This window comes from Amblyomma maculatum, chromosome 11, assembly GCF_055883805.1.
Source record: "Amblyomma maculatum isolate TAMU_Amacu chromosome 11, ASM5588380v1, whole genome shotgun sequence".
Taxonomy (NCBI): Eukaryota; Metazoa; Arthropoda; class Arachnida; order Ixodida; family Ixodidae; genus Amblyomma; species Amblyomma maculatum.
The window spans coordinates 9,141,704-9,166,822 of record NC_139354.1 but is presented as its reverse complement, the minus strand read 5'-3'; the positions used below and the strand labels follow the sequence as shown (position 1 = coordinate 9,166,822).

The window sequence follows — 25,119 nt, the reverse complement described above, 5'->3', positions numbered from 1 at the left end:
CACGTTTGAGCTACCAGAGAATGCACAGATCCAGTACTTGGATATACGACTTGTGCTTCATGAAGACCATACGTGTTGGTTTTATAGGATACGAGGGGCAAAAGGCCTTCTTACTTACTACTCCGGTCACACAAAGTCGATCAAGAGGGGGCTAGCTGTCTCATCTTTACGGCAGGCATTGATCAAATCCTGTCCGCACTTGATGGGCAAGTGTGTCAACCTACAGATTGAGAGGCTGAAAAGAAGTGGATATCCGAGGAGCATTTTGATATCTGCGGCTGAGAGCTGTTTGAAGAATATGCGACCTCGAACAAGAGAGCGTAAAGAGAGTGAAAAGAGGAGACAGGTTGTTGTCCCCTACGTACACGGCGTATCACATTGTCTTTAAAAGGACCGCGAGCCGATTTGAAATTAGGCTCATGCTGTCTGCACCGAACAAGTTAAAGAGTATGTGCAGGAAGGTGAACGGAACTAGTGAGACCAAGGAAGGATGCGGTGTGCTGCATAGGGAACGCTTTGTCAAATGCCGCAAAGGTGTTGTTTACAAGATTCCCCTGACATGTGGGAAGGCCTATGCGCGGCAGACAGGCCGATGCCTCAATGAGAGGCTAAGGGAACACAGAAATTCTTATGCCGCATTGTCAGCTCCAGAAAACCTGGCGACCCATTGCTCTTGTTGTCGAGCGGAAGGGTAACCATTGTGTAGCAAGGTTCACCGAAACTAAGATGCTGGCTCGCGTAAACGACTTTAAAAAGGCAGATTATTGAAGCATTTAAATGGTTTCGGGTAAAGAAAGGGAATGTGTGAGTGTTCCGTCTGTGGCGCTCAACAGGAAGGAAGTGATACTGCTTCGTTCGGACAATATGACAAGAAGATAGATGCAATTTGCCATTATTTTCGTTTTATTTTTCCTTCAGAATTTTTCTTCGCATTTTTTTATGAATCTTTTGTTTTCTTCTTCTTATTGTACCCTTACGTCATTTTGTGATGCTTTCTTCTTCGTATCACAAATAACAGCCAGTTGGTAGTGAGCGCATCGTTGGTGTGAACGTCTTGCTGTAATCTCTTGTGTGTGTGTGTTATATTTGTGTGCAACTATGCAGTGCCAGAGGTCTTCAAAGTCATCTAACCAACTAGCCCGCATGCAAGTACTACTGAGACAGTAAGACACCACTGTTATGCTACACCACAAGACTGAGGGAGCTAGCTTTGCACGTTTGTCAACATGTCAACATGGTGTGCCGGTAAATCTGTGTTCAACTAAGTCCAGAGTCAAACCCAAAACTGATATGTAGAAATGATGCTACAACTGTAGCCACGTGAAAGTCCGCCAGTGGTGAGTACCTCAGACCCACCGGTGTTCTTAGTCATGGTAACACTGTCGTTCGCGAACGGTAAGGATTATATAATAAAGAGAAAAGCAAAAACAGATATAAATAGAATCGTTACTGCAAATTAGTATAGAGATCCATAAGTACGTCTTTAGCAAGCCATGCAACCATCTTCACAGAAAAAAAGAAGAGAAAAGAATATAGCCTGCTATTAACAGGAAAAAGTACTCCTTATAAAATGTTGACAATGCTCTATCACCTTGTACAATTAGCTATAATTAGCAACAGTATCACTACAGTTCCAAGTAAAGAAGAAGAACATAGCTGAAGTTTAGAAGGCTCTCTCAGCACATGCTGAACACAAAAGACAGTAAGAACAGGCTCAGTGACCAATAAAGATTTAGCCTTCTTTATTATGCACAAGTCTAAAACTTCATACAAATATTCTGATATGGTATTGCATAGTCAACAGCAACATCACTTCTTTCCATATTTCTTTTTCTGCAGTTTCTGGACAGGGCCCTACAAGTTCAGCATTTATTTCTACACCTTCGGGACACTTAATTACTTCAAAACCTTTCATGTAAACAGAAATAATAGCATATTTAAATAACACACAACTGTTCTCCACTTCGTTATATTATGGGCAACAAATCCCTTTAAAAGAGTATAATTGCAATACAAAAACTGTGGACCGAAAGAACAAAACAAATGACCATTTTGCCAGACTAGCGAAATCATTTGGCACAAAATGAATAATAATAAAGTTCATAGGAACACATAATAGCCATCTTTACTACCACATGTATAGGTGCAGCCAAAAGTAAATGAAAGGCACAACAGCGTGGCAAACTGTGTCGCCGCGCATTCTAACACTCATTCTAACACTGGCTCTGGCAACTGATTAGCTCAGTTGTCAGGAAGCGGAGCACATTATCAGCAGATGCTTCCTGGCAACCAAGCTAATCAGTTACCAGAGCTGGCATAAGAAAGCACTGCGATACGTTTTACCATTATGTCGCGCCCTCCATTTACTTTTGACTGTGCCTGTACGACTATAATAGTAATGACAGACAGGAAATTAAAACTGTACCCAATAAACGAGTAACTTGGGCACAGGAAGAGCTTGCCTTACCAGAAGGAAGACTGTGATTGAACTCAAGGATAAAGCATTCTCTTCAAAATGAAACCTTGGAAAAGGTACATACATGATTGCTCTCTCATGCAAAGAAAATTTCATTTAGAACGTAAAAATTATTTTGACCTGCTTAATAATTCTGAGCCAAATAGCCAGGATATTGGCAGCTTGATGGCACTCCAAGAGTGCAAAGCACCATTTTATACAGAAAGCTGTTGAACTCATACCAGACAGTATTCACGTCAATAAGACTATGGCTAACCACACAAGACACAAACAATGAACACCAAATCTAATGTAAAAGCATAAACGCACTGCAACAACATCAAACATATCCACAATAATGTACGGAACACTGACCATTATGTGACACACAAGACACGCCCGACTGATAGGCATCACATATTAGAGCACCACAAATACAACAATGCATGTGCAATGCAATAAAACATCTAGATATATGAACATGTTGCACTCTTGGCGATTATAATGACGTATATGTCGAAACTAGAAGGACCTAATTTTCTGAAACTAAAATGCAATCTTTCAAAAATAGCATAAAATAATTTCTTTACAGACACAGTTTAATGCTGTTGAAAAACTACAGCAGGTACTGGAACAAAAGAGGAATGTGTAATTTTTTTCATGCAGTCTCGCACATCTCAAATTCTCTGTCTTATAATTACACACCACACACAGAGTAAACTGTGCATATGTGGCAAACTACCTTCAGTTCTCACCACTCTATATGGGGACCTTAACGACTGATGCTAGAAATTGGAGCTTATGAGTGCATATGGGATTTTCAGATTTGCAGTGAAAGACAGACTGTTTGATGGACCACATCATCTGCAACTCTGACCTTGATAAAGTATTAAGCTCACATGCCAGAAAATAATGGCTGTCTTGCTTAATGTTGTGAAATGTTGGAATGTTAACATATAGCTTGACCTTGATGTTGGTACCCAAAAACTTAAATGCAAATTAGATATTTTACATCTCTTTTTTTCAGTACCTTTTCAGTACCTTCAGTACTATACAGCCACTAGGAAACAAAGGGATGATTTCACGCAAGAAATTTAAGGAGCTCAATTATGGTATGTCATAAAACAGACTTCAACCTGCAATAGAACAGGAGAAATCTTGTTAAAATATCTGAAATGTATTTAGCAGATATGCATGCCACTGACCTCAAAGCTTATGCCAGCAAAGTTTATGTAAAAAACACTTTACGTCCCTGCACGAAGCCACGATGCTTCGGCTAGCTTGGAGCCAGAGAGAGTCATGATGAGAACATCTGGTAGCTGAGACATAAATAATCTGTTTCATGCCGTCAGTTATTAGTAAAAAACGGCCACTGTTTTGCCCCTAGATTGCACTTCCCCAAGTAAGTCCTTGCTTACAAATTATTACCTCCTTGCCAGCTCATGCCAATCAGCACTCTTGCCTCCCAAGTGCTTCCACTCTATATATGAGCAAATGTGTTCAATGCACCTGGAAGTAAATGACTACTGGACACACTTTAAAGGACTAGGGATGCCAAGTTTTCAGGTACAACTGTTTTTCTTTTGCTTGTAATAGGGTTCGCATGGCATAAGGCATGAGAGAAAAAAAAAGAAGACATGTTTCGGTATGCTTTAGAAAATGCTTCACTTCCTTTTTCCAACAATTTCCTACTTCCATAAGCAGCGTTGTCGGAAGAAAGTGCCACTAATCATAGACGCCCACTGGGTTAGCTGCAGGGAGTTGTTTGCTTGCATCTGCACTGTTTGCCACTGCACTACCAAATCAGCCATTATTATTGTGTGCTCAATGGAGACATTGTAGCAGTGAATGCTGCACTGCTACATGTGCAAACAATACCTGTGCTGCTTTAGTGCATCCTTTTTTTAACGTCACAGTCCAGAGGAATCAAAATCGAAGCCCTTGATGAAAAACAATAATAAAAAACACTATGTAAATTCAACTGAGCTATATATTCTCTGGTTTGGCCACCCATGAAAATCTGTATGCCTTAAAAACCATAGAACAGTAGCTGAGAACTTGATGTCCCTGTTTCACGAAAGAAAGGCCTCTGATACAACCGCTAACGTACAAAACCTGTGCTTCACAAGTTGCTTGTTACACAACCAATGGGTAAACACGTAAACAAAGACAAGGCCGACTCACGACACTGGATTGAGCACCACAAGCACATTATGCATGTCTATTCATGTGTGTCTATATTTGCACACTACAACAATGGTCAATCATAGCTGCGTGCAAAAAGTGTATAAGTGAAAATCTGGTAGCAACACTACTCCTGAAAATGACAGCTGCCTTTGACAGCACTTGTATACAATAGGAAATGGACAATTAATGCTACACGTCAAAATGGCTGACCCACGGACGACAGCAATATGATTTCTCATTATCTCTATCACAGATAACACCACCACTTCTCCACGTAAACAGAATGAGCTAAGCTCACTCAAATAAAGCCTGCTATGAGCACGTAACTGTGGCTGTAGGACTAATCAGGAATACAAAGTGCCCTCACTACCTGTCAGGGCAATAAAACATTATCAAACACTATCAATACATTGCTATGTCCCATGCCAGAAATTTCAGTTCAAGAAGCATGTAAATTTTTTAACCCAGACAATTCCAGGTTTACTTATAATGTGTTTAAGGAAGATGTGAAAAGAGAGAGACATGATATGAACATATTTAGAAATCTCGGCGCTGATCTGAGATTAATGTTTAAAATATTCAAACCACTAATGGTGAGCTATTGTATGCCTAAAAGATGGAAAAAAAACTTGAAAACTAATAATCATCAATGTTTGGCAGAGCCCCACGGGTAATAAACTGGTGATAATTAGGTCATCTACCCCAGAACTGTCAAAAACTCCTTAGGGAGTGTACCTTCGACTACAATAGCACCATGCAGTTCGCTGCGAAGATTTCTGCTAAAGGTGCCCACATGATGAAAGAACTTACTCTCACTGTCAGTTAGTCTCATACAGAGCAAGCAAAATAAACATGGCTCTTTGCATTGCACACTGTATCACTGACATCGAAGCATTATTGCTTTTTCATGCAAGCAACCTACAGGGCTACGGTTTTCATTCACCACCAATCATTCAACAAGGCGCCTTTCAAGTTTAGACGCCAGCGGCTGCAAAGTGCACCCTTTTTTTGTTAAAAAGCTACTCATGGGAGTGTGGCCACACACTGATATGGCATATCATAGCTGCAACACTATTTGTGTACACTAGCTGATAATCCCATCACAGCCAAGCTGCACAGTCAATGAGGACAATATCTCCACAAGTTGGCGTGAATTTCCACTCACGCTGAGAAATTATACATTAAATTACTCACACGAGCATACAGTAACCCCTGTTACGGAGTGATTAACACCACACTGTCATGAAAGGGCACGAAGAGGAGTCGGTTAATTTCTCCATATAACAAAATACACCTCACATAAAACTGACAGCTTTACATGGCAATCAAATCTAAGCCACAAAATATGTAAATGGCACCATTCCCGTATTCACTAGCTTTGTGCCAAAGATACAGTAAAAGCAAAAACTGTCATCACAAACATGAAGCACGCCGAAAATATATGCAGGCACAACATTGAGGGCAAGGATGCTTCTTAACACTAGACAGTGAGAAACAATAGTGTGGCATTCATGATCAATGCAATTAATAGCTCTGCAGGATGAACGAGTTGTACTCAGAAGTCACTAGAACCCAATAAAAACTCATCTTCAGGAGAAACCACAAACAGAAACTAAACGTAGTTATGAATGAAGCAGCTGTAGTATTTACTGCTACAAGAATTATACATTACAAGAAACAAAAACAGTAAGATGGAAGGGTGTCGAAATTGCAAGATCAAGCCCTACATATGAATATCTAAGCTCGAGCAGTCTAGATCAAGCTGTCCAGCATTTCAAAATGAGGCTGAGCATGAACAAAGATAAGCTCATGCACCTTGGTAACCCTTTCAGACACCGCTCACCGTTTCTAAATCAATCAAAGTAATTTGCTTTGTTGCCTGAATAATTCATGCAGGCTTTCAGAAAGCCAATTAGTGCATTTTGAAACCTGAAATACCTGTTGTTAACTTTCTACAAATATACAATTAACTGAGTAAAAGACACAGAGATTGATGCAAAGGTGTAGCCTTCTCCTGATGAACGAAGAAGATAGAAGCCTTAGAGACCACGCAGTCCGCATGAAAACTTTACGTTTCAATCACTTATTTTTTTCTTTTCCATAGCAGCAGAAAACACAAGTAAGCTTAAAACAAAAGATAGTCACAGTTAAGATAAGAGTGCAGAATTCAACCGAAAGTACTTGCTAGGCATAGTACATCCACAGCAAAAGCTATGATTCTGCTATGTGCACTACTGTCGTCAAAGTGTCTAAAGCGATTAAAGGAAAGGCTGTCCTTTGTATCAACAAGTCGTACAAGAATGAAGTGAAAAGTGAGGCAAAAGAAAGGAAAAAAGAAAAGTGTCTCATAGATATGCTAGCAAAATATAGGCAGGTCTAGGACACCATTTTTAACCCTCATAAAAGAGCAATATATGCTACAGTGTAAACCTTATATGAACTGCAGCTGGGAGTATTTAAGGACGACAAGAAAAGCTCCGGGTTCCATTTCAAACGAGTCAACAGGGAGACAATACAGCATATGGACTGCTCCAAATCCAACTTGTTATCTGTTCCATCAAGACCATTCAAAATAAATAAGAAAACAGTGAGAGAACCAAAACTGCGAGAATCATGCTAAAGTTGCAGCAGGTCGTAACTCAATAAGGTGGGAAAATGAAAGAGTGTGGCAACTGTGGCACGGATTAATTGGCAGCAGCACCAATATCCACAGAGAACACTTCTGACCATATCTGACTAAGCCACACACCAAAACTAACAACCTGGCTTAGCCAGCTTTCGGCAAGTTAAGGGCTGATGAGAAAATTGAGTTCGAAGTCTAAGACACGCTCCTCCGCTCAGAATGACAAGGCAGTGCAGACATGAGTAGTACAGCTGGATGAGGGTAATACAATTCCGCACCAACTGTGCGTATTTATCCCGCTTTTTTGGATGAGAAGGAATTGGTTTCAGATCCGTGACAATATTATATATCAGCCCTGATGTCAGTCAAGGCACTCACTGATCAGCTACTGTGACCTTTCATCTCAAAGGCTAAAAAAGGTATGCTCCCCCAACCGATCGAGCATATTATTGAAGCATTACTGGTATTGTAACAGTAATGCTAGTAATGGTTAATAAACTGGACGCTAGTGAAACCGATCGATGGTGGACCTAACACCCAGTGCTAACTGTACCGCCTACCTCACACAGCCCAACATCAATGGAGTGGTTTAGAAATCTGTGCAGTTGGATCACCTTGGGCAACTTTGGGCACTTTGAATTGATCACATTATATTTCTTCGACCTACCTCACTTAGCTGCGACAAACTGTTTTTCAAAACATTGAGAAAAAGGCAGTATTAAAACTGCTAGGAACAGGAAACCAAAACTGAGGCCAAATGACACCACAAATTCACATAAAAAAAAAGTACTGCCAAAGGTGATGCATGCACATTGAATAGCTTAACTGGTAACATAAAAAATAACCCCGCTCATAAAATATTTGAAATTATTGAAAACAAGCTCTACATATTTTTTGCTCAGCAACCATACAGTGAGTATCAAGGGTAGACAGCCTACAATTTCACAAACACAGGGCTGCCCAGAGAAATCAGCATGAGGTTATAAAACAGAGAAACTTAAAATCCGTTTGCATTGAAACAAAAGATTATGTGACTACGAAACCATAGAGTTTACGGAGTCAAACACGCAGGGAGAGGAAGCAGAAACGGCATGGACTGATACCCACTTCCGGCCACTGTGTGTATTTGGTGTCATGTAGTGAATGCAGCCACTGACAAACTAGTCTGAACCAGACTTCTTATCTGGCAATGAAGCTAGAAAATCATAATAAAAGATCACGAGACTGAGAGGGGCCTAGGGTAAATATTTGAATTGGAAAAATGTGTGGACCACAAAGAGCCCCTTGAGTCGTCCTTTAAAGACAAGGATACAAGAACAGAAAAACAGCACGTTACCAACTAAAGCGGTGTCAATGGATGCAGTGTTGGAAAGGCAGTGATAAATGAGTCAAGAATGTAATGAAAAATATAGCTGGCACTTAAATGATCACTCAGCAGATCTAGGGAAAGAAAAACACAAATATTGGAATCGAGATTATTAGACTTCTTCAGAAGCTACTGTCATATAAAATTGGAACTGCTAGCACCAGAAATTCGGTTTTGGCAACATTGAAGAAAAGCTGCTAGCAGTAAGACCGCTTAGAGAAGTCTTGTCTGCAGACAAGTGAAAAATCTCAAGGCATAACGCACAATTGAAAACGTATTATGATAGATACATCACCTAGGAAATAAAGACACTTTTGCTTGTCAAGCTGACCTTTATGCTATTCAGAAAGCAGATGAAACTCAAGGGATATGCGTAGGATCAACCACATAATGCACACCTATAGAATAAGTGACCAAGTTTACCAAGACAGTGCCATGGTGAATGAACAGGATGTCATGACTGTAAGTTATAAGAAGAAAAGATTTAGCACAAAGGAGGTGCGAGAGTAGCTGCCTACACGTGTAAATCAAATTAAAAGTTCACCTCAGAGGCAGAGCACTTCCAATGCATTCCAACTGTGTTGGAGAACTAAAATGGCTTATACATACTTTTGACTACAGCTACTTCTCTTTCACTTGGAGTGGCACTACTGACACCTTTAGAAAGACCGGGAGCTCCAGACATTTCTATGTAGGTTGTAGACCCAGATGGAAACCAACAAGGCCTGCAAAATGCACTGAGACTGTTTAGGTTATGCTGCAATACCGGGCAATGAGTAATCAGTGAAGGCATACATCAGAGGCACATATCCATGATATGCAAATACATGATGTGCAACAGGGAAAGGTGTCCACATTACGTGCCCGTGGTATACAACCGTTCAGCCAACACCGATCTAGGTCAGCATCAGTGCTGACGTTGGCTGCAACGAGGTCTGTCAGCCAAAACAATGGTGCGTTTCCAAGCTCATCTGCACAAAATCTGGCCCTTTTGTAGATCCCTACCGAAAGCTTTCTTTGCTGACCACAAGGCTTCCTGACGAGCGACTCACTTCACAGTCAAGGTCGATCTGGTGCAGTGCGTTGCCCCAGGTGGCATGTTCTTTGTCCTTCTCCTTGTAAAATTTGACTTGCAAGTTGAATATGAGCTCGCCAAGGTCAAGCATCTAGAAATGAAGCAAGCAGTTAGGCACAGAGAGGAAGTGATCAGCTTCGATTGACACAATAAAAGTGGAGCAGCCTTTTTCCATACAGCTATTTGCCATAAAAGAAAGCCAAGTAGCTTTCTCGAAAATACAGCGCCCCGTGATGTGGAGCCTACAACTACAGCAATTGCGATCAAGGTTTCCATTGCACGGTGAATGTGCTGCCACAAGCTGGCTGGTCTGCAGTGCAATGGTGAACTGCTCAGGAAGTGTAAACATAGAACACAAGGCAAGCAACTTCACAGCAAAGCAAACCACCTAGATATCATTAAAATCAACATATGGTAATTAGCATCAACAGATCTACCCAGCAAGGTACCAGTCCCATAGCTATAAGAAGCAATACATAGAGTGTAAAAAAATATTTTGTTGCAGCGTACCCTTAGAAATATCACTTCATGCCACATTTATGATATCATGAAAGCAGAACAAAATAGGAAGAATTAAAGATTTTCCCATTCAGTGAAAAACATGTAAGAGGAAAATAAATGCAAGCCACATTCATGCTTACATAATGCTAAGCACTCAGCCACGGCCACGGCGGCCGCTTTTCGATGGAGGTGAAAAGCAAGGAGCCCATGTGCTGTGCGATGTAAGTGCACGTTAAAGAACCCCAGGTGGTCAAAATTTCCGGAGTCCTCCACGACGGCATCTCTCATAGCCTGAGTCGCTTTGGGACGCTGAACCCCACGAACCAAACAAACCAACATACACAGCTCCTAGGGTTCAAGTGATTCCTGCACTATGTACAGTACTCATGGATTGAAATAGGACACTCGGACCGCATGGACGTCGCTGCATGCAGCGCTGCCCGTGGATGCTCATGGAACCAAGGTGCTGCATTGTGGTATAGCGCGAGGAGGAGAACATCTAAAAAGCAGAACTGCTCCTTCCGGTCACCAATAAGCCGGCCTGTTGTTTACCACACTGCCTTGCATGCAGCAACGGCCACGCGCTCCGAGTGTCCTATTTCAATCCGTGTGTACTGTACAAGAAATTCTATTATTTTAGTAATATTATTATTGTTGTTGTTGTTATTATTTACAGGGAATGTAAACCAGCAAAAAGCCTTATATGATTGAACCTACCAAACACATGTATGGAACTGATCTCCCAACAACAGAAAGATATCATACAGGCAATAACTGCATACACCTTCTGTAGTAGTTTTCCTGGACATAACACACTCATATTCTACTAAATATGCAATCATTTTTTGAAATTTTTGAAAAAAAGATGTAAAGCAAGCACCCTAAATGAAAGCATAAAAATGGGTTCATTTTATACCCGTTTACAAAAGTAAGTATTCCCTGCCTTTCCCCAAAGCTGGCCCTCACCAGATGATGTTTCACCAACGTAAAAAAAAACAAAAACAATGATGCTGGTCTCCAATGTCACAAGTACTTCATTTCACAGCATTTGAAATTTAAAACAAAGTGCCATTTGTTTCATGAACATCACAATCACAAAACTTGTGCTAACGGTCAACTAAATCCTTGCTTTCATACTTCTTTGCATTTTAAGTAATGAATTTCTCACAAGGCCTATTTTCTATAAGTCACTATTACTACTAGGTTACACAGGCAGACTATGTTAGTCTTATTATCACATACAACAAGTGTCTTCCCAAACACAGTTATAACATGCACGTAGTGCCCATCTATTCTAGCAATACCAGTGTAAACATTTTGCATTTTCCCAACTAGAACAATTGCTTTAAAGAGAAGCCTTCTACACCAGCTGCTGTAAACAGCTGGTACACAAAACGGCAGCACACTTCTAACATCACCAAAATTCACCTCACCGAGCATTCGAGCAGCGTTTGCAAAACAAAATGCCAAAGTGATTTAATCCTTAGCTGGCTAAGCTCTATCCACCAATCTCCTCCAAAACTTCTTCACCATGTACAGTTTTTGGAACATTGTGGACATAACTATGTCAGCGTACATTGCACATTCCTTGGCACCTTGCTGTGAGTATTATAGTTCTCAGTATTAAATGTGTGCACAAATATAATAGGTACTGCAGTCTTTTATATGTGATTTCCTTTTACTGTTTGCGCAGATAATTTTTAAGCTACGCCACAATCAATATTTTCCAGACAGCATCTCCTTGTAGTGCTCTTAATATACTGGTATACAACCGGCAGTCATAAGGCTGATATTATTACCATGAAAGGACGGAGAGTAAGCTTAGACCAGGGTGAGAGTTTAATATCTTGCTATATGTGTATTCCCTGAATGCCATGCACTTTTGTCGCCACCAGACAAGTAGCCACATACCGTCGCTGTAGAGCTCTACATTTTGAGAGCTAAGAAAGATCTCGACTTGATCCATCCTTCCTCATCAATCCCAAAAATGCTTCCCATACAGTGGGCTCATCATGGAAGGAGAATAACAAGTGACAGATTGCAAGGTTTGGTGAGCATGAGAGATCGAGCAAAACTGTGCAACCGACGAAGCCCAAACATGTCACCGTTACCTGTCCCAAGTCAGCCGGTGCATTGCAGAAAAGCAGAGAAGGGACTTTTTTGAGCTTTTCTCTGCTCTCTGTCTTGATATCGCCTTGATACTTAATTAAGAACTCACAATAATCCATCCCTGAGATAGTCTAGCCTCTATGGGTATATTCTGTGAGAAAAGCTCCACGACAGTACCAGAAGAGGCTCAGTGCAACCTTTCCTAATGACAGCACAGCCTTACACCTCTTTATGGCACTGATGAGTTCATGTGCTGCCCCTGTCTTCATTTTTATTTCTTTCCAGGGGGGTCATATGATGTCCCCATCACACGTCCAGGGTGATGAGGTGAAAAAAGTCATCAGAATCACTCTCGCAAATGTTCTACATTTTCGTCGCTACTTGTGCCCGCAAACATTTTTGCATTGTAATTGGCAAATGTGCAACTCAGCATGCGACAACCCCGCAGCACTATCTTTTCAGCAGTTATTTACTGTTCAGTGAGCACAGCAATCTGCGTTTCACCATCAGGTGACAAATGGTCACTTTGTCGTTCATCGCCCACACTTGCTCAACAGCACTGATACTATCTGTGCGATTTTAGAGCGTCATAAGAAGGGGGACTGCTGTCATCGTACACCATCCCCAGCTCGGCATAAATCTCCTAGGCGTAATGTCTCACCAAATGCATAAAGCGGGCACTGCCGATGTGTCAACTTGGCCGACAGATGCTTCCATTTCGTTTTGATGCTCTAGTAGTGTTGCACTGTACTATGTTATTTAGAACACTGGCTTTATACCGTACCGAAAATAGAGTCGCATGCGCTCATTTTGACTCCTGCTGTACCCACCAGCCTTAACCTTAAGATTGTGGCACCGACAATAAAAACATTATGACTGTCTCTCGTAATACAATGCAGATTCATTTTTCACTGCTTACACTACCATTAATTATTTGGCTACTTTTTATAGTAGCTGGCTTTATTTTGTAAAAATAATAATGGGTCCTTTTCATTCCTTGACTCTGAGACCCCTGCCTATATGTATACACTGCCAACATTTCCTTTCATTTCTGATGATTCTAATCAGACGAAAATGAACAGAGTCAAATGCAATGAAATGATTACAAAAATAACTGAATCCATGGTAACCTATGCTGCAAGGCTAGTTGCTTCCCCTACCTCACAAAAAAAAGCAAGGCGGAAAGGTGCAATAGACACATGTAATATATTACAATAAACCCTAACAGCTGCTAACAGCTGCATGATGCATTCAATAGCAAGCACAAGCTCAAGGCAATCTAGGCAAAAATGCCACACACCTGTAGTACAAGCGGGATTTTGTCCCGCTTACCATTCTTTGTGACGCCTACCCCAAGGCTCGACCATGTGACACAGTATGTTGAAGAAGAGTGGTCCCGCGATTTCTCCTTGGGAGAGTAGCGCGATCCCATGAGCGATACATTCCTGGGCAAAAATTTTGATATTGACAGAAAAAGATCAATAACAATAATCCAAAGTGCATGGTAAAATACAGAACAATAAGAATGGTAGATTATAATTGCATCAGCATGCAATCATTGAAATGTTCCAATTTTTTAAAAATCAGCATTCTTATTTGTCAGTAAACAACATTTATAAATGCAATGTATAAACGCAATGTGAAAAATAAAGAAAACTTCTCACAGCACCTTAAGTAGCCAGAAGAAAGGAAAACAGACACTGCCATAATTAAGTGGGCAAACCTGCCCACTGCTCCACACTCTGCAAGTTTGAAAAGGATAAAGCAGAGAACTAGTTCACACCACGTGTAGAAGAAAGAATTGCTGACAAGCTGCAGACCAAAGGCATGAGACATAAATGGCAAATTCGGCAGCAAAACACTGTACGCTATTCAAGTATCAACAAAACAGTCACACACACAGAGCTTGCTAGTACAGTGGTTACCAAAAGGAAAGGAACTGAAGCTTGCTTGGCCAAGAATTTAGTGTTACAGAGCTTGGTAGTATGGTGGTTACCAAAAGTCAAGGAATTGAAGCTTGCTTGGCCAAGAATTTAGAGTTACATAAGTAAAGCAAATTTTGGGGACACTAAGGCTTGTCCTTTCGAGGATATGGCTTTACAGTGTCAATCGCTGCTGCCGTCTTGCCTTCTAAGGCTCCCCTGTGGATTCTCATGCGGGTATGAGCCCTCTGTTACTCATTTAACTACAAAATCCTTCATTTGTGCCCCTATGGTGTCCTAAATATCTATTAGCATAGTTGTAAGCAGCCACATTATATGCAAAACCACCCAACATACACATAAGGCCCCGCTTTAACCAAACCCTAAAAATATGCCTATGTGGCACAGGCGTAGCGTACCTGACTTGGGATACGAAAGCCCTGGCAAGTTTGGTTCGCATCTCACCCTCCCACCTCAAAGGAGAAGAACGAGTCGGCCGCTCTTGCTACCTAGTCCATGTCATGTAGTCTCATGATGTCACACAACCGGTCAAGCTCTCAATGCCCAGCCATGCCACTTGCCAGAGACACGCTCGTGACTTTTCACACACAACACCGGGTTTTCTGGAGACTGAAGCCCATAATGCTACTGGATTGAAATACAGGGCATGGTAAATTTTACACAAAGGTAATGTCATTGTGATGACCAAAAAGAGTTTTTAGCACTTATAGCAAGTTGTGGATATAGTCCAGTGACTTCGAGTTGTCCATCCGGAAGCAGCATTTACTCAGGTGTCATTCCAACTGCAAAGATTCTCAGGAGTGCAGAACCCTCTAATACTGACTAGTGATGGTCTTGTGCAGCAAGTGTGAAGCCGTCTAAGCCACAAGGCAGCCTAAAAACGCAAGCCAAAATAAAATGCCCTCACTCCTTTTCATCCAGCTCTGGTGTGTCTTTTTGAGCACTTCTAGTCATACTGCTTTTATCAGATGCATAGCTTGAAGGCTTTTAAAATTCTGTGCTTTTAAGCAACACAGACAGTCAAGAAGCAAACACTTGTTTGGGTTCAGTTCATGAGGTTTAACTCTTTCAGGACCACCCCACTGGCCATTATTCATATAAGAACAATGGTTTTCAACGTGCTGGCAAACAAATGTCTGTGCGATGGAACACGTAGCCCCATCTAGGCAGGTGATATGATAACTGCAGTATCGGTTTCCAAGCAGTTTACTTGCTTCTCGGTAAGTGATGAGGTAGAAGAAATAATTATTCAGAGTACCAGTGTCAAATGTCAACAATAATGGCATCAACCTCAACTCAGGACACAAAATAAATTTAGCACCATACACGATTCCTCTGTTTCTACTGAGAAATTTTTTGATGACAGCAGTAGCAAAGAGTCCGAAGACAACATCGCTAGCTCTGACATCACAGCCTCGAACTAACTGATGGACCAAAGGAAGCATACTTTCAGCTTAAACTCACTTTTGAGAAGTTGCACGCGCTTGAACTGTTCCCGCTATTTTATTTATATTCACTAGGATTTCAGCAACCTATTCTAGGACCTGGGAAATGCTCTTCGCCCTCCGTATTGGTAAGAAGTGCACCTCTTCGAACTGCAGCAGTGAGTTGGCAGGCTTCCCCATTCGTTATAACCGAGTGGCGCAGCCAAAGTTTCTTGCCTTATATGAGACGTAGTGCCATATACCTAATACATATTTTGACTGTAGCTCCATCCTTGTTCGTTATAAGCAAGTGTTCATTACAACTGTGGCTGTTATAAATGGACTCTACTGTAGTTGATTACAACCATTATTTCAGTTGAAGACAGTTTCAAGTAGTTGTTTATAACATTCTGTTTGGCAAAAAAACATCTATAAAGCTAGGTCACAGGTAAGATTCCAGAGATTCACCCTGATGGAGAAAACAGTTGCATGAGACTGGTGCAGCCAAGGAGTAATCAAAAAGTTGGTTGCAAATATGATCAACTATCAAAATTCCCTGCAACACAAAAATTTAGCTCAAAACTCAAATTAGTACACCTGTGTCGATCAGCACCCGAAATAGTAAAGATGCAGATGAAACCATACTCCACACTCACTCCAAAGTTTGTGCTGGTCTAAAGCACAGTGTCAAAACGTAGGCTGTTTCAACGTTCAGTTTGATAGTGCTCTCCGATCCAAACCGAGTTCCATCCACCTGTTGGAGAAAAAGTGCAACGTGTGAGATGTTTTTCTCCTGTTCTGAAACGAAAGCCAAATTCTGACAGAAGCTCTGCGTGAGGACGAAGAAATATCCTAGGCTTTACAAATTTCCGCTCGTAAATGATCGCCCAGGCGCGAGTCGTGTGAAAGTGGCTCAGCTGCAGATGAGTTCAAAAGCTAGCGCGTGCAATGCAGCACGTACGCCTGCATGAGACACGCGCGAGCTAAGCAGAAATGCGACAGCCTCGGTGTCGAATAACTTCAGCGCGTGCAGTTACGCACGTTCCAGACCGCCTAAAAACGGCTAAATACAAAAAAAAATAAAGAGTATGGGAAAAACCTCAGATCTAGCAGTGCTAACGAGTTCTCTATCAAATTTAGTCATACATCCAAACAATCGTTTTCTTTTACCTCAGCCTTGTGGCGCGCACCCACCACAACAACGCCTGCAATGAATCACTCGCACCTGAGCGCGCAACTGACAGGCAAGTAGTCAACAATACGCCACACAGGAATCGATAAAGCAGCAGCTCGAACGCGTGCCCGCGCTATCTTCAGTTCGATCACCGCCTCCTCGACATCTTGACGGTTGAAGCTCACCAAGTACCCGAAAGGCGCCGATTCCAAAACCAGCGCTTCTGCATGCAAGCACGAATAGGATCTACATGATTTAGCTTGCAAAACCCCGCGATGCTTGCATGCTCCCGACCAATCCGCCCTGCGCAAACGACGAGTACTAGTGCTTTCGGTTTGCGGGTAGTTCCGACTACCACTCCGTGAACTTGCTCGCGCTACGCGATCGCAGTTCCCGCTAAATTTCTTCAGTGGACTCACCTTGTAATGGACGTCGCTGTGGTTATTCCCTTCACGCTGGAGGGTCAAAACGACTTTAAAATTGCGACTCGGCTCGTCGCCCATGACGTGCGACGAAACTCGTGCGAGCACTACACGCAACAGAAAGCCGCGCACTGCCGCGCACGCCCGCAGCGGCAGGATGCGGCACGGTACGACCCCACTCCACTTGCTGCAGCCACTGCAGCCATGGAGCCCTGCAGCCATCTGCAGCTGGGAACATGGCTGGGAACATGGAGCTGGGAATCGTGCCGCCACCTTCTGCGAACAATACTAACTGCTTTGACGTTTTAGCTAGTGGGAAATATTAGCTAGACATAACATCATCATGACGTCAAAGGATGCCCTTGTGGGATGGCGCTGCGAGCGTAAGGCGGGAAAAGCAGACGCTTTTCTGCCATCGTCGTGGCTGTACAGAGGGTACGGAACCATACGATCGTCACTCGAGAGCCGCCGACTGCTAACAACACTATCAATTAGGACTGAAACATACAGCCCGCCTCAAGGCGCGTCTTTGGTTCGATTATAATCGCTGTGTACGCGCCATGATTGCAGAATCGTTATCCACGTGCAAAAATTCTCATTGCATATTTTTTACAGTAATATCATTTTATTTGTTAATTTTTTTAACACGGCCAACCAACCAGATACTTCATACATTACAACGTGACATATTCACGGAAGGGCTGCACTGATTGTGTGCGAAATTCATGGCTGCAGTGTTGTAGCAAAGTTAAATGCTGTTCAAATATTTGTGGGCAAGTCAAGTATGCAAACAGATGTGACATATGCAATACCATGTCAAAATCCTATAAGACTGTTGCAATAGTGTTTGCAGCACAAAGCATTGTCATTTTTCTGCTCTCATATAACCATATGCCCATTCATGTCATGCTTCTCAAGGTTGCTTCTCAAGCTGCGACTTTAGTATGGTTGTATCAACTATGCTTGTGTAAGCAAGCATTTAGCTCTTGTTAAGCTCTCAATAACCAAGTATCCATGATGCCTTTTGTCATATCCTTCCAGAGATAGCCTGAATTAAGTAACCGCTTTAACTCACCATGAAGCGGTGCACTACTGCATCGCTTATTCGCTGTAAAATGTACTGGAGCTTCTGTACCTTCCTGTGCTTATTTCACTGCTCTACAATTAGTTATTGGGTCATATCACAGAGAAGCTTTGAATGCTGTTCTGCAAGCAACAACGATGAGGCTGACTTACTGTTGTTCTGATATTGACAATACATGCAAGATCTTTTAATCTAAACTGAGCGCTCACAACTAAAAAAAAAAAAGAACAGAAAAAGTATGAGACACTCGAGGCAATGCTTCAGGCCTGGCTGGCCAAGCAAACTGCCTATGGCACATGGAAGCACTTAGAAAATAGAGTATGTACCCTTTGTGACTGTCACAGCAAAAATTTGATTATCAAGGTGGCATAACAATTAAGCTTGAGTTTGTGGTTCTCGTTCTGCACTCCAAAAGGCTGCAGGAGAACCATATATCAATGCCCTATGCAAGCTCTGTAATCTGGTCTTTAACAGAACAAAAACCTAACTATAAATAAAATCATGCCATTTATGTAGTCATCGAATAACAGCGGCTTTTTTCCCTTTCAGTTTTGCTGACATACAAAGTCAACTGTACTGACATGCACATGATATCATTACTTGTTTACAAGCATCAAAATAGAAAATCTTGGAACAGAAAGTTACAGCTGCTAATATTGTCCATAATTTTTTAACATTGCAAAGCAGGCATTGTGCATTCTCAGTAAGCAGTTTCATGCAGCCCTATGGACTGATCATCTTTTCATTAATAAGAAAGAATTTACAGCCTTTCTTATCTTGCATTCAAGATGTCAGTACTTGAACACAATTGAAGTGTTCAATACTTGAAGTGGCAAAGGCCACTATTCCATACCCGCCATAGATAAACACGTGTTACCTGCAGCCTTTGCTAAGCAGAGGCTGACATTTATGCATGGCATGCTACGACTAGGCATTGCTATATCTGCAAGCATACTGTTCAAATGTCTACTTGTGTATAAAGTTGGGAGTGACATTCATGTAATCACAACTTATGACATGATCATCAAACAGCCTTGTTCAGGCACATGCCATGTTTTCAGCTCTTCTCCACATGATAACACGTGGCCACTGTGCCCAGATGTATGGTATGTCATGCTTTCTAGCGACACTAAAGACCAAAACAAACTTACACCGATATCTTGCATTTTTCTGCATACTACAACTTAAACAAAGCCACCAAAAACCTCATGCAGATTTTAATATGCAAATCACAAGCACATAAATAAATACAATATGCGGAATGCAGCCATTCAAAGTTTTAGGCTTTTGCATGCTAACAAGACCAGCACATATAAAAACATATCCTTTTTATGTATCCTTTTTGGACAGCCAAACGTAATGAGGGCACAAGCATGGGTGCACCATTTCCCTATTCCTTCTCACTTAGTACACAATCACTTCTGTTGATGGGCTCCAGAAACCTAGTCTTGTGTAAACAAAGAGCAAGATTTCGTTTAATACTCTCTTTGTATGCCTTAAACACTAGAGTTAACTTCCTATTATAGATTAGACCCCACTTTTATTACAACTTTAAAGGATCTGCTCTACTGAGATACCGGCGTCGGCGCTGAGAATGTCGCAAGAAAAAAATTATGGCCGTGACTCTGCCCCCAGATGGTAACTGGCAGGTGGCATGGAGGGGCAGTAATTAGTCACAGGGCTATGTGACTGCACAGTATGGCTGATTTGACAGGAGCTACAGACTCAGGCTTTTCCTTTCAGATGACAGAGTGAGATCAGAATGCAGCCTTCCAGGATCCTCAGACATCCTGCCCCTAGGCAAAACAGGCACATTCGTATGGCTTGGTTAACTGAGACATTATTATTTATGTCGGGTGGCCTTGCACATAATGTGGTATCAAGATTATGAATACGCATTAAAGCCTCGCCACGGTGGCGCAGTGCTAAGGGCACTTTAGTACTGCAACCAAGTGTGCGGGATAGAATGCTGGCAGCAGCGGCTGCTTTTCAACGGGGGCGAAAAACAAGGCGGCTGTGTGCTAAGTGATGTCAGTGCATTGAAAGAACCCCAAGTGGTTGAAATCTCCAGAACCCTCCACTACAGCGTTTCTCATAGCCTGCATTGCTTTGGGACGTTTAGGCCCCATAAGCCCAAGCAAACTGAATATACGCTAAAGAGTATGTGTGAAATAATAAGGAAGAAATTATGAGGTTATTGATCAAGGGAGTTGCAAAAATGGTTTTAACAAATGAGGATCCACAGTGGGAGCCGGCAGACAGGAGATAATGCTGTTGTATCATACCCTTAAGGAGCTTGTGTGTCCCTACTATTTTATTTTATTTATTGTGTTTATTTATTATACACCTCAAATGCCCAGAGTAGGCATGAAAGGGAAGTTGGAAAACCAGCACTGGCAGATTGGGCTTGGTATCATTAGCTCTTAGCAGCCTGTTATAACCATAGAGGAGAGAAAATTCACTTTAATTATGGGTAGCATGGACAGCCGATGTTTCCTCTTGGTGGCACAGAAATCCATGCCTGCAGCACTAATTATTACCAAGTCTTCTTAAATATGCTTAATGCTGTCATCACACCAACCCTAAATATGGCTACCGGGGCAGGGAATTTTGTACTGAGGCAGAGTTGTGACTAGGTATAACTGATCCTCCCACATCACATGAGCGCTTTACTATTTTGAAGCAAGAAGCAGGTAACAATGGCAGTGTCCATCCACGCAGGTCTCCTAGTTCTGCATTTTCCTTAACCAAAGGAAGGCCTTCAAAGCCTCAGCTTCATCTTCAACTTCCATTCGTCACAGTGACCTTCAGGAAATTGGAATGAATATCAGCATTACACAATGAACACAGAAAAGCAATACTGACAATGAAAGTTGCTAGAAAGTAGCGGTTTTGTAGGAACAAGAATGCCTGTTTCTATAGCACTACAAACACTGCATAACAGTGAATATCAAAAATAAATAACACACCCCAGCAAAATGGAGAAGATTAACTACTCACCTGATCAGTCTGCTGCACATGTATGACTTGAGTACATGCTTCAGCTCCATTTGTCATCGACAAAATCAGGTCGAGTTTTCCAACAGTCACGCCCTTTGTCTGGCATGCCTTGTAAAAAGTGAGGACAGAAATACAGTGAATTGTACTTTCATTTAATACTTTTCAGCATGTTGCAAAGTAGTATGAAACTAAGGCTACATAGAGGGCATCACACTAACAATATACAGAGTTGCATAACAAAATTCCTATATGTTTACATGTTATATCACCTTTGAAGAATAGATGGTTCTGCTTTTCCCAGCCTTTTTTGTGGAAGACAGATGCACTGCAGAGTGGGCCTGCACATGGAAAATGCACTTTGCTGCCGTTGCCTCTCCAACAGAGTTGTCACCGCAGTCTATTTGTTGATCTTGCTCATCCCTCTTCAAGTCCACATCATTTGAAATTTCTGGTTGAGGTGCTGCCACAGTCGTTTCTGCAGCACTCTGAGGCAATGGTTGCTCTCCTGCCCTATCCGGTCTTGACAAAGCTTCTTGAATTATGTCACTCTGTACCCTGCATTAGACGTTATTATCAATGCTAGCCTTGTTACTTCCCTGGAAGCATGCCTGCCTTAGCAACTGATCTTTCCATCAGCCTCATATGACAACAGCTGCAGCAAACCTACTTTATTAGATTTTCATGTGATGATCATGTCCTGACTAAAGTGTCCAACATGCCCATGCAGTTTTCCTTCTCTTGGAATTCATTCAGCTACTCTGGCAAATTATATGTTATCGATCTCCCACATTGTCATGGCCACATTTTTTTTTACATTCCAACTTGGTTATTATCAGCTGTCAATTACGCCCTAACACCTGCTGATCCTTTTTTGTTTCCTGTCCCTGCTTCTATTTTCCCATCTGTGATTATGAGCACCAATCTGCCATGCATTAGTTTCTATGGCTTTGCAATGTATAAACGCGCTGACTACAATTTCTGCAATTATATTGTAATTTTCTAATGATATCACATTTATTCAATGTGCTGTAAACCTAGACTGATTACTACACTTGCAGTCATATACCTCTGCACATTTTCTTCTGGATCAGGTGCCTCTTTCTTGCAGATAGATGGAAAAATCGTTGGAATGTAGGCCGGGTGGTCCTTCTTGTGCCTCCTGCTGTTGCCTACAAAATGAATGCTGCAAATTCGTGACCTTGGAGTAGGATTCCATGCAGTGCCCTCAGGACTGTGTCAAATTAAAAAGAAAAAAAAATGCACTGTCAGAATTAAACACAGCCATTCAGAACAGAAAGTCATATATTATGCTAACTTCTCTTATTAGCCTGAAGCTTGCAAGACTTCGAAATGGTGTTTTCATTCCTGTGGCCCTGCGACCACCAATTCTAATTAGAAAAATCTGTAGAACTGAATCCGTGGCATTGTTGCAGAAGATAACAGTCCCGGATACGAACTAGATAAAATGATGGAATATGCTGGGTTAGAGAAAAAATACAAATACTGTGCTGGTTTCATCAGCGCAAGAGCCAGCTTATGTTCTATGCTGGGCCCGTACTACGCGATGATCACATCACAAACCAAAAGTTCAGGAGAGTTTTTTTTTTTTTTTTTTTTTTTTTTTAATTTATCATTACGTGATTGTTGCATAATTCGACCGCTGCACTAGTTTACGGCAAAAAGTCGCCGTTCATGTAGGGCTCACGCAAGGCTCACGTGAAGGTATCTAAACCCCTCCCCCTTTTAAAACACTCTCCCCTGATAAAGAAACTCGTGGCAGCCAGTGGACCAAAACTCACTTGGCTCCGCGGACGGCGGCGACCCACGCTCGCCGCCGCTCTGTCTCGACCCACTTTCCGGGGAATGAGTAGAACCTAACGGGCGGCTCTCGGCCTTCAGTGTTCACACTGCTGTTAGGGCAGTCCGCGACACAACAGTGTATTTCCTCGCCCTTCGTCAAGTGTAGCGTAGCTTCAGCCATCGCCTAAAATTCGCTCCGACAAGCAAAACGTAAGCAGCCTGCAGCTCTGCCCTAGCTCTGCTGCTGTAGTTGCAGTGGTAGTTGTCTCGTCTGGCTTATCGGGACAAAGAATCGTCTGGAGTGGATTATGCGATGAGAGCCAACAAAGCTTTCGATCACATCAGAGAAACTCCACTCAAATTTAAAAAAAAAAAAAAAAAAAGGCTGGATTTTTTTTTGGTTATGTACTTTTCGAATGCTTGTGGATTGTGGCGCTGGCGCTGCCTTGAAACGGCCAGTAAAAGCTATCTACTTTTGTCGTCATTGGCTTCTATATGCTATATAAATGCTTCTAAAAGTCCTACTCCATCTTTTAATCCGAGGGAGTTTCCAGCTAGGTCTGCATATCTGCATTTACCATTTAGATTTACCAACAATCTCAGGCACGATGGATCTCAAGCTTTGCCATTTGTACACAGCGATGGGTACTGCTTACTTTAATGACCGCAGTAAACATTCAATTTTTCTGGCCATCTATTTTGATTGCTTTTTTTTTTTTTTTTTAACTTAGTAACATGGCTGAGGTAGTGTAGTCGTGTAGTGTGTTTTGGCGTTTTGACGCAGCGGTGGCGCCGACACGTCGCCCTGGTGGTTGTTCTAAAGACTAATGCAAATAACAAATTAAAACGCGTATATTTGGCGCGGATTTCGATTTTTGTGTGTGTCTGGGCTCCAAGATACAAGGCCATCGACGACGAAGACAATGGTTCTCGGTCAAGTTGCCAAAACATTTGCACCGTAGCTGTTACGGCAACTAGACCACGTTGAGAAGACGATTGTTGGAAAAGCCATTTCAACAGCTTGGTCTCAGTTTAAAGCCCGATTTTATTATCGTTTGGCGCGACTAGCGCGACCCTCCTTGGGGGGGCCATAGCTTAGAAAAAAAGAAAAAAAAAAAAGGAAAAAAAAAAAGAAGCTGGAACCAGTACGTTGGAATCTTAGTGGGTAATAGGACTCAATAGGTTCCAGTTGGAATGAACACATTGGAGACTCCAATTGGAAGTTGCATTCCAAATGGACAGTACAGTGGGAATTTTCTTTTCAAATAGGTAGTCAGGTTGGTTCCACTTTGAATTCTCGTTCCAGTTGGTTCCAGTTTTGTAATATCTAATCATGTTTCGAAGAAATGTGCCCTAGCACATTTCCTTGACATTTTGTTTAACAAGTCGCTGCGTGACGATGAACTACCATTAAAATGGAAGTAGTACTCGGACCTCAAAAAAAAATATGAAGAAGAAGCTGGAACCAGTTGGAATCTTAGTTGGTAATGGGACTAAATAGGTTCCAGTTGAAATGAACCCATTGGAGACTCCAGTTTGAAGTTGCATTCCAAATGGACAGTACAGTGGGAATTTTCCTTACAAAAAGGTAGCTTCGGTTGGTTCCATTTTGAATTCTCATTCCAGTTGGTTCCAATTTTGTAATATCTAATCATGTTTCGAAGAAATGTGCCCTAGCACTGACGCCTTTCCTTGACATTTTGTTTAACAAGTCGCTGCGTGACGATGAACTACCATTAAAATGGAAGTAGTACTCGGACCTCAAAAAAAAAAATATGAAGAAGAAGCTGGAACCAGTTGGAATCTTAGTTGGTAATGGGACTAAATAGGTTCCAGTTGAAATGAACCCATTGGAGACTCCAGTTTGAAGTTGCATTCCAAATGGACAGTACAGTGGGAATTTTCCTTACAAAAAGGTAGCTTCGGTTGGTTCCATTTTGAATTCTCATTCCAGTT

General features: G+C 41.9%; 2 protein-coding genes across 2 annotated transcripts; both read right to left on the bottom strand.

The window, feature by feature from the left end:
* Nucleotides 1-4,078: 4,078 nt before the first annotated feature.
* On the bottom strand, nt 4,079-17,582 carry LOC146172812 (CB1 cannabinoid receptor-interacting protein 1-like). Its single transcript, XM_084583612.1, has 4 exons — nt 17,277-17,582; nt 16,340-16,437; nt 13,617-13,761; nt 4,079-9,797 (listed from the first exon to the last, which is right to left on the bottom strand). Exons 1-4 carry the CDS (start codon nt 17,499-17,501, stop codon nt 9,633-9,635), a joined length of 633 nt encoding a protein of 210 aa, XP_084439738.1. The 5' UTR covers nt 17,502-17,582; the 3' UTR covers nt 4,079-9,632.
* Nucleotides 17,583-19,564: 1,982 nt separating this feature from the next.
* Nucleotides 19,565-23,551, bottom strand: LOC146172811 (uncharacterized). Its single transcript, XM_084583611.1, has 5 exons — nt 23,163-23,551; nt 22,430-22,594; nt 21,633-21,918; nt 21,364-21,471; nt 19,565-21,168 (listed from the first exon to the last, which is right to left on the bottom strand). Exons 1-5 carry the CDS (start codon nt 23,342-23,344, stop codon nt 21,145-21,147), a joined length of 765 nt encoding a protein of 254 aa, XP_084439737.1. The 5' UTR covers nt 23,345-23,551; the 3' UTR covers nt 19,565-21,144.
* Nucleotides 23,552-25,119: the final 1,568 nt, after the last annotated feature.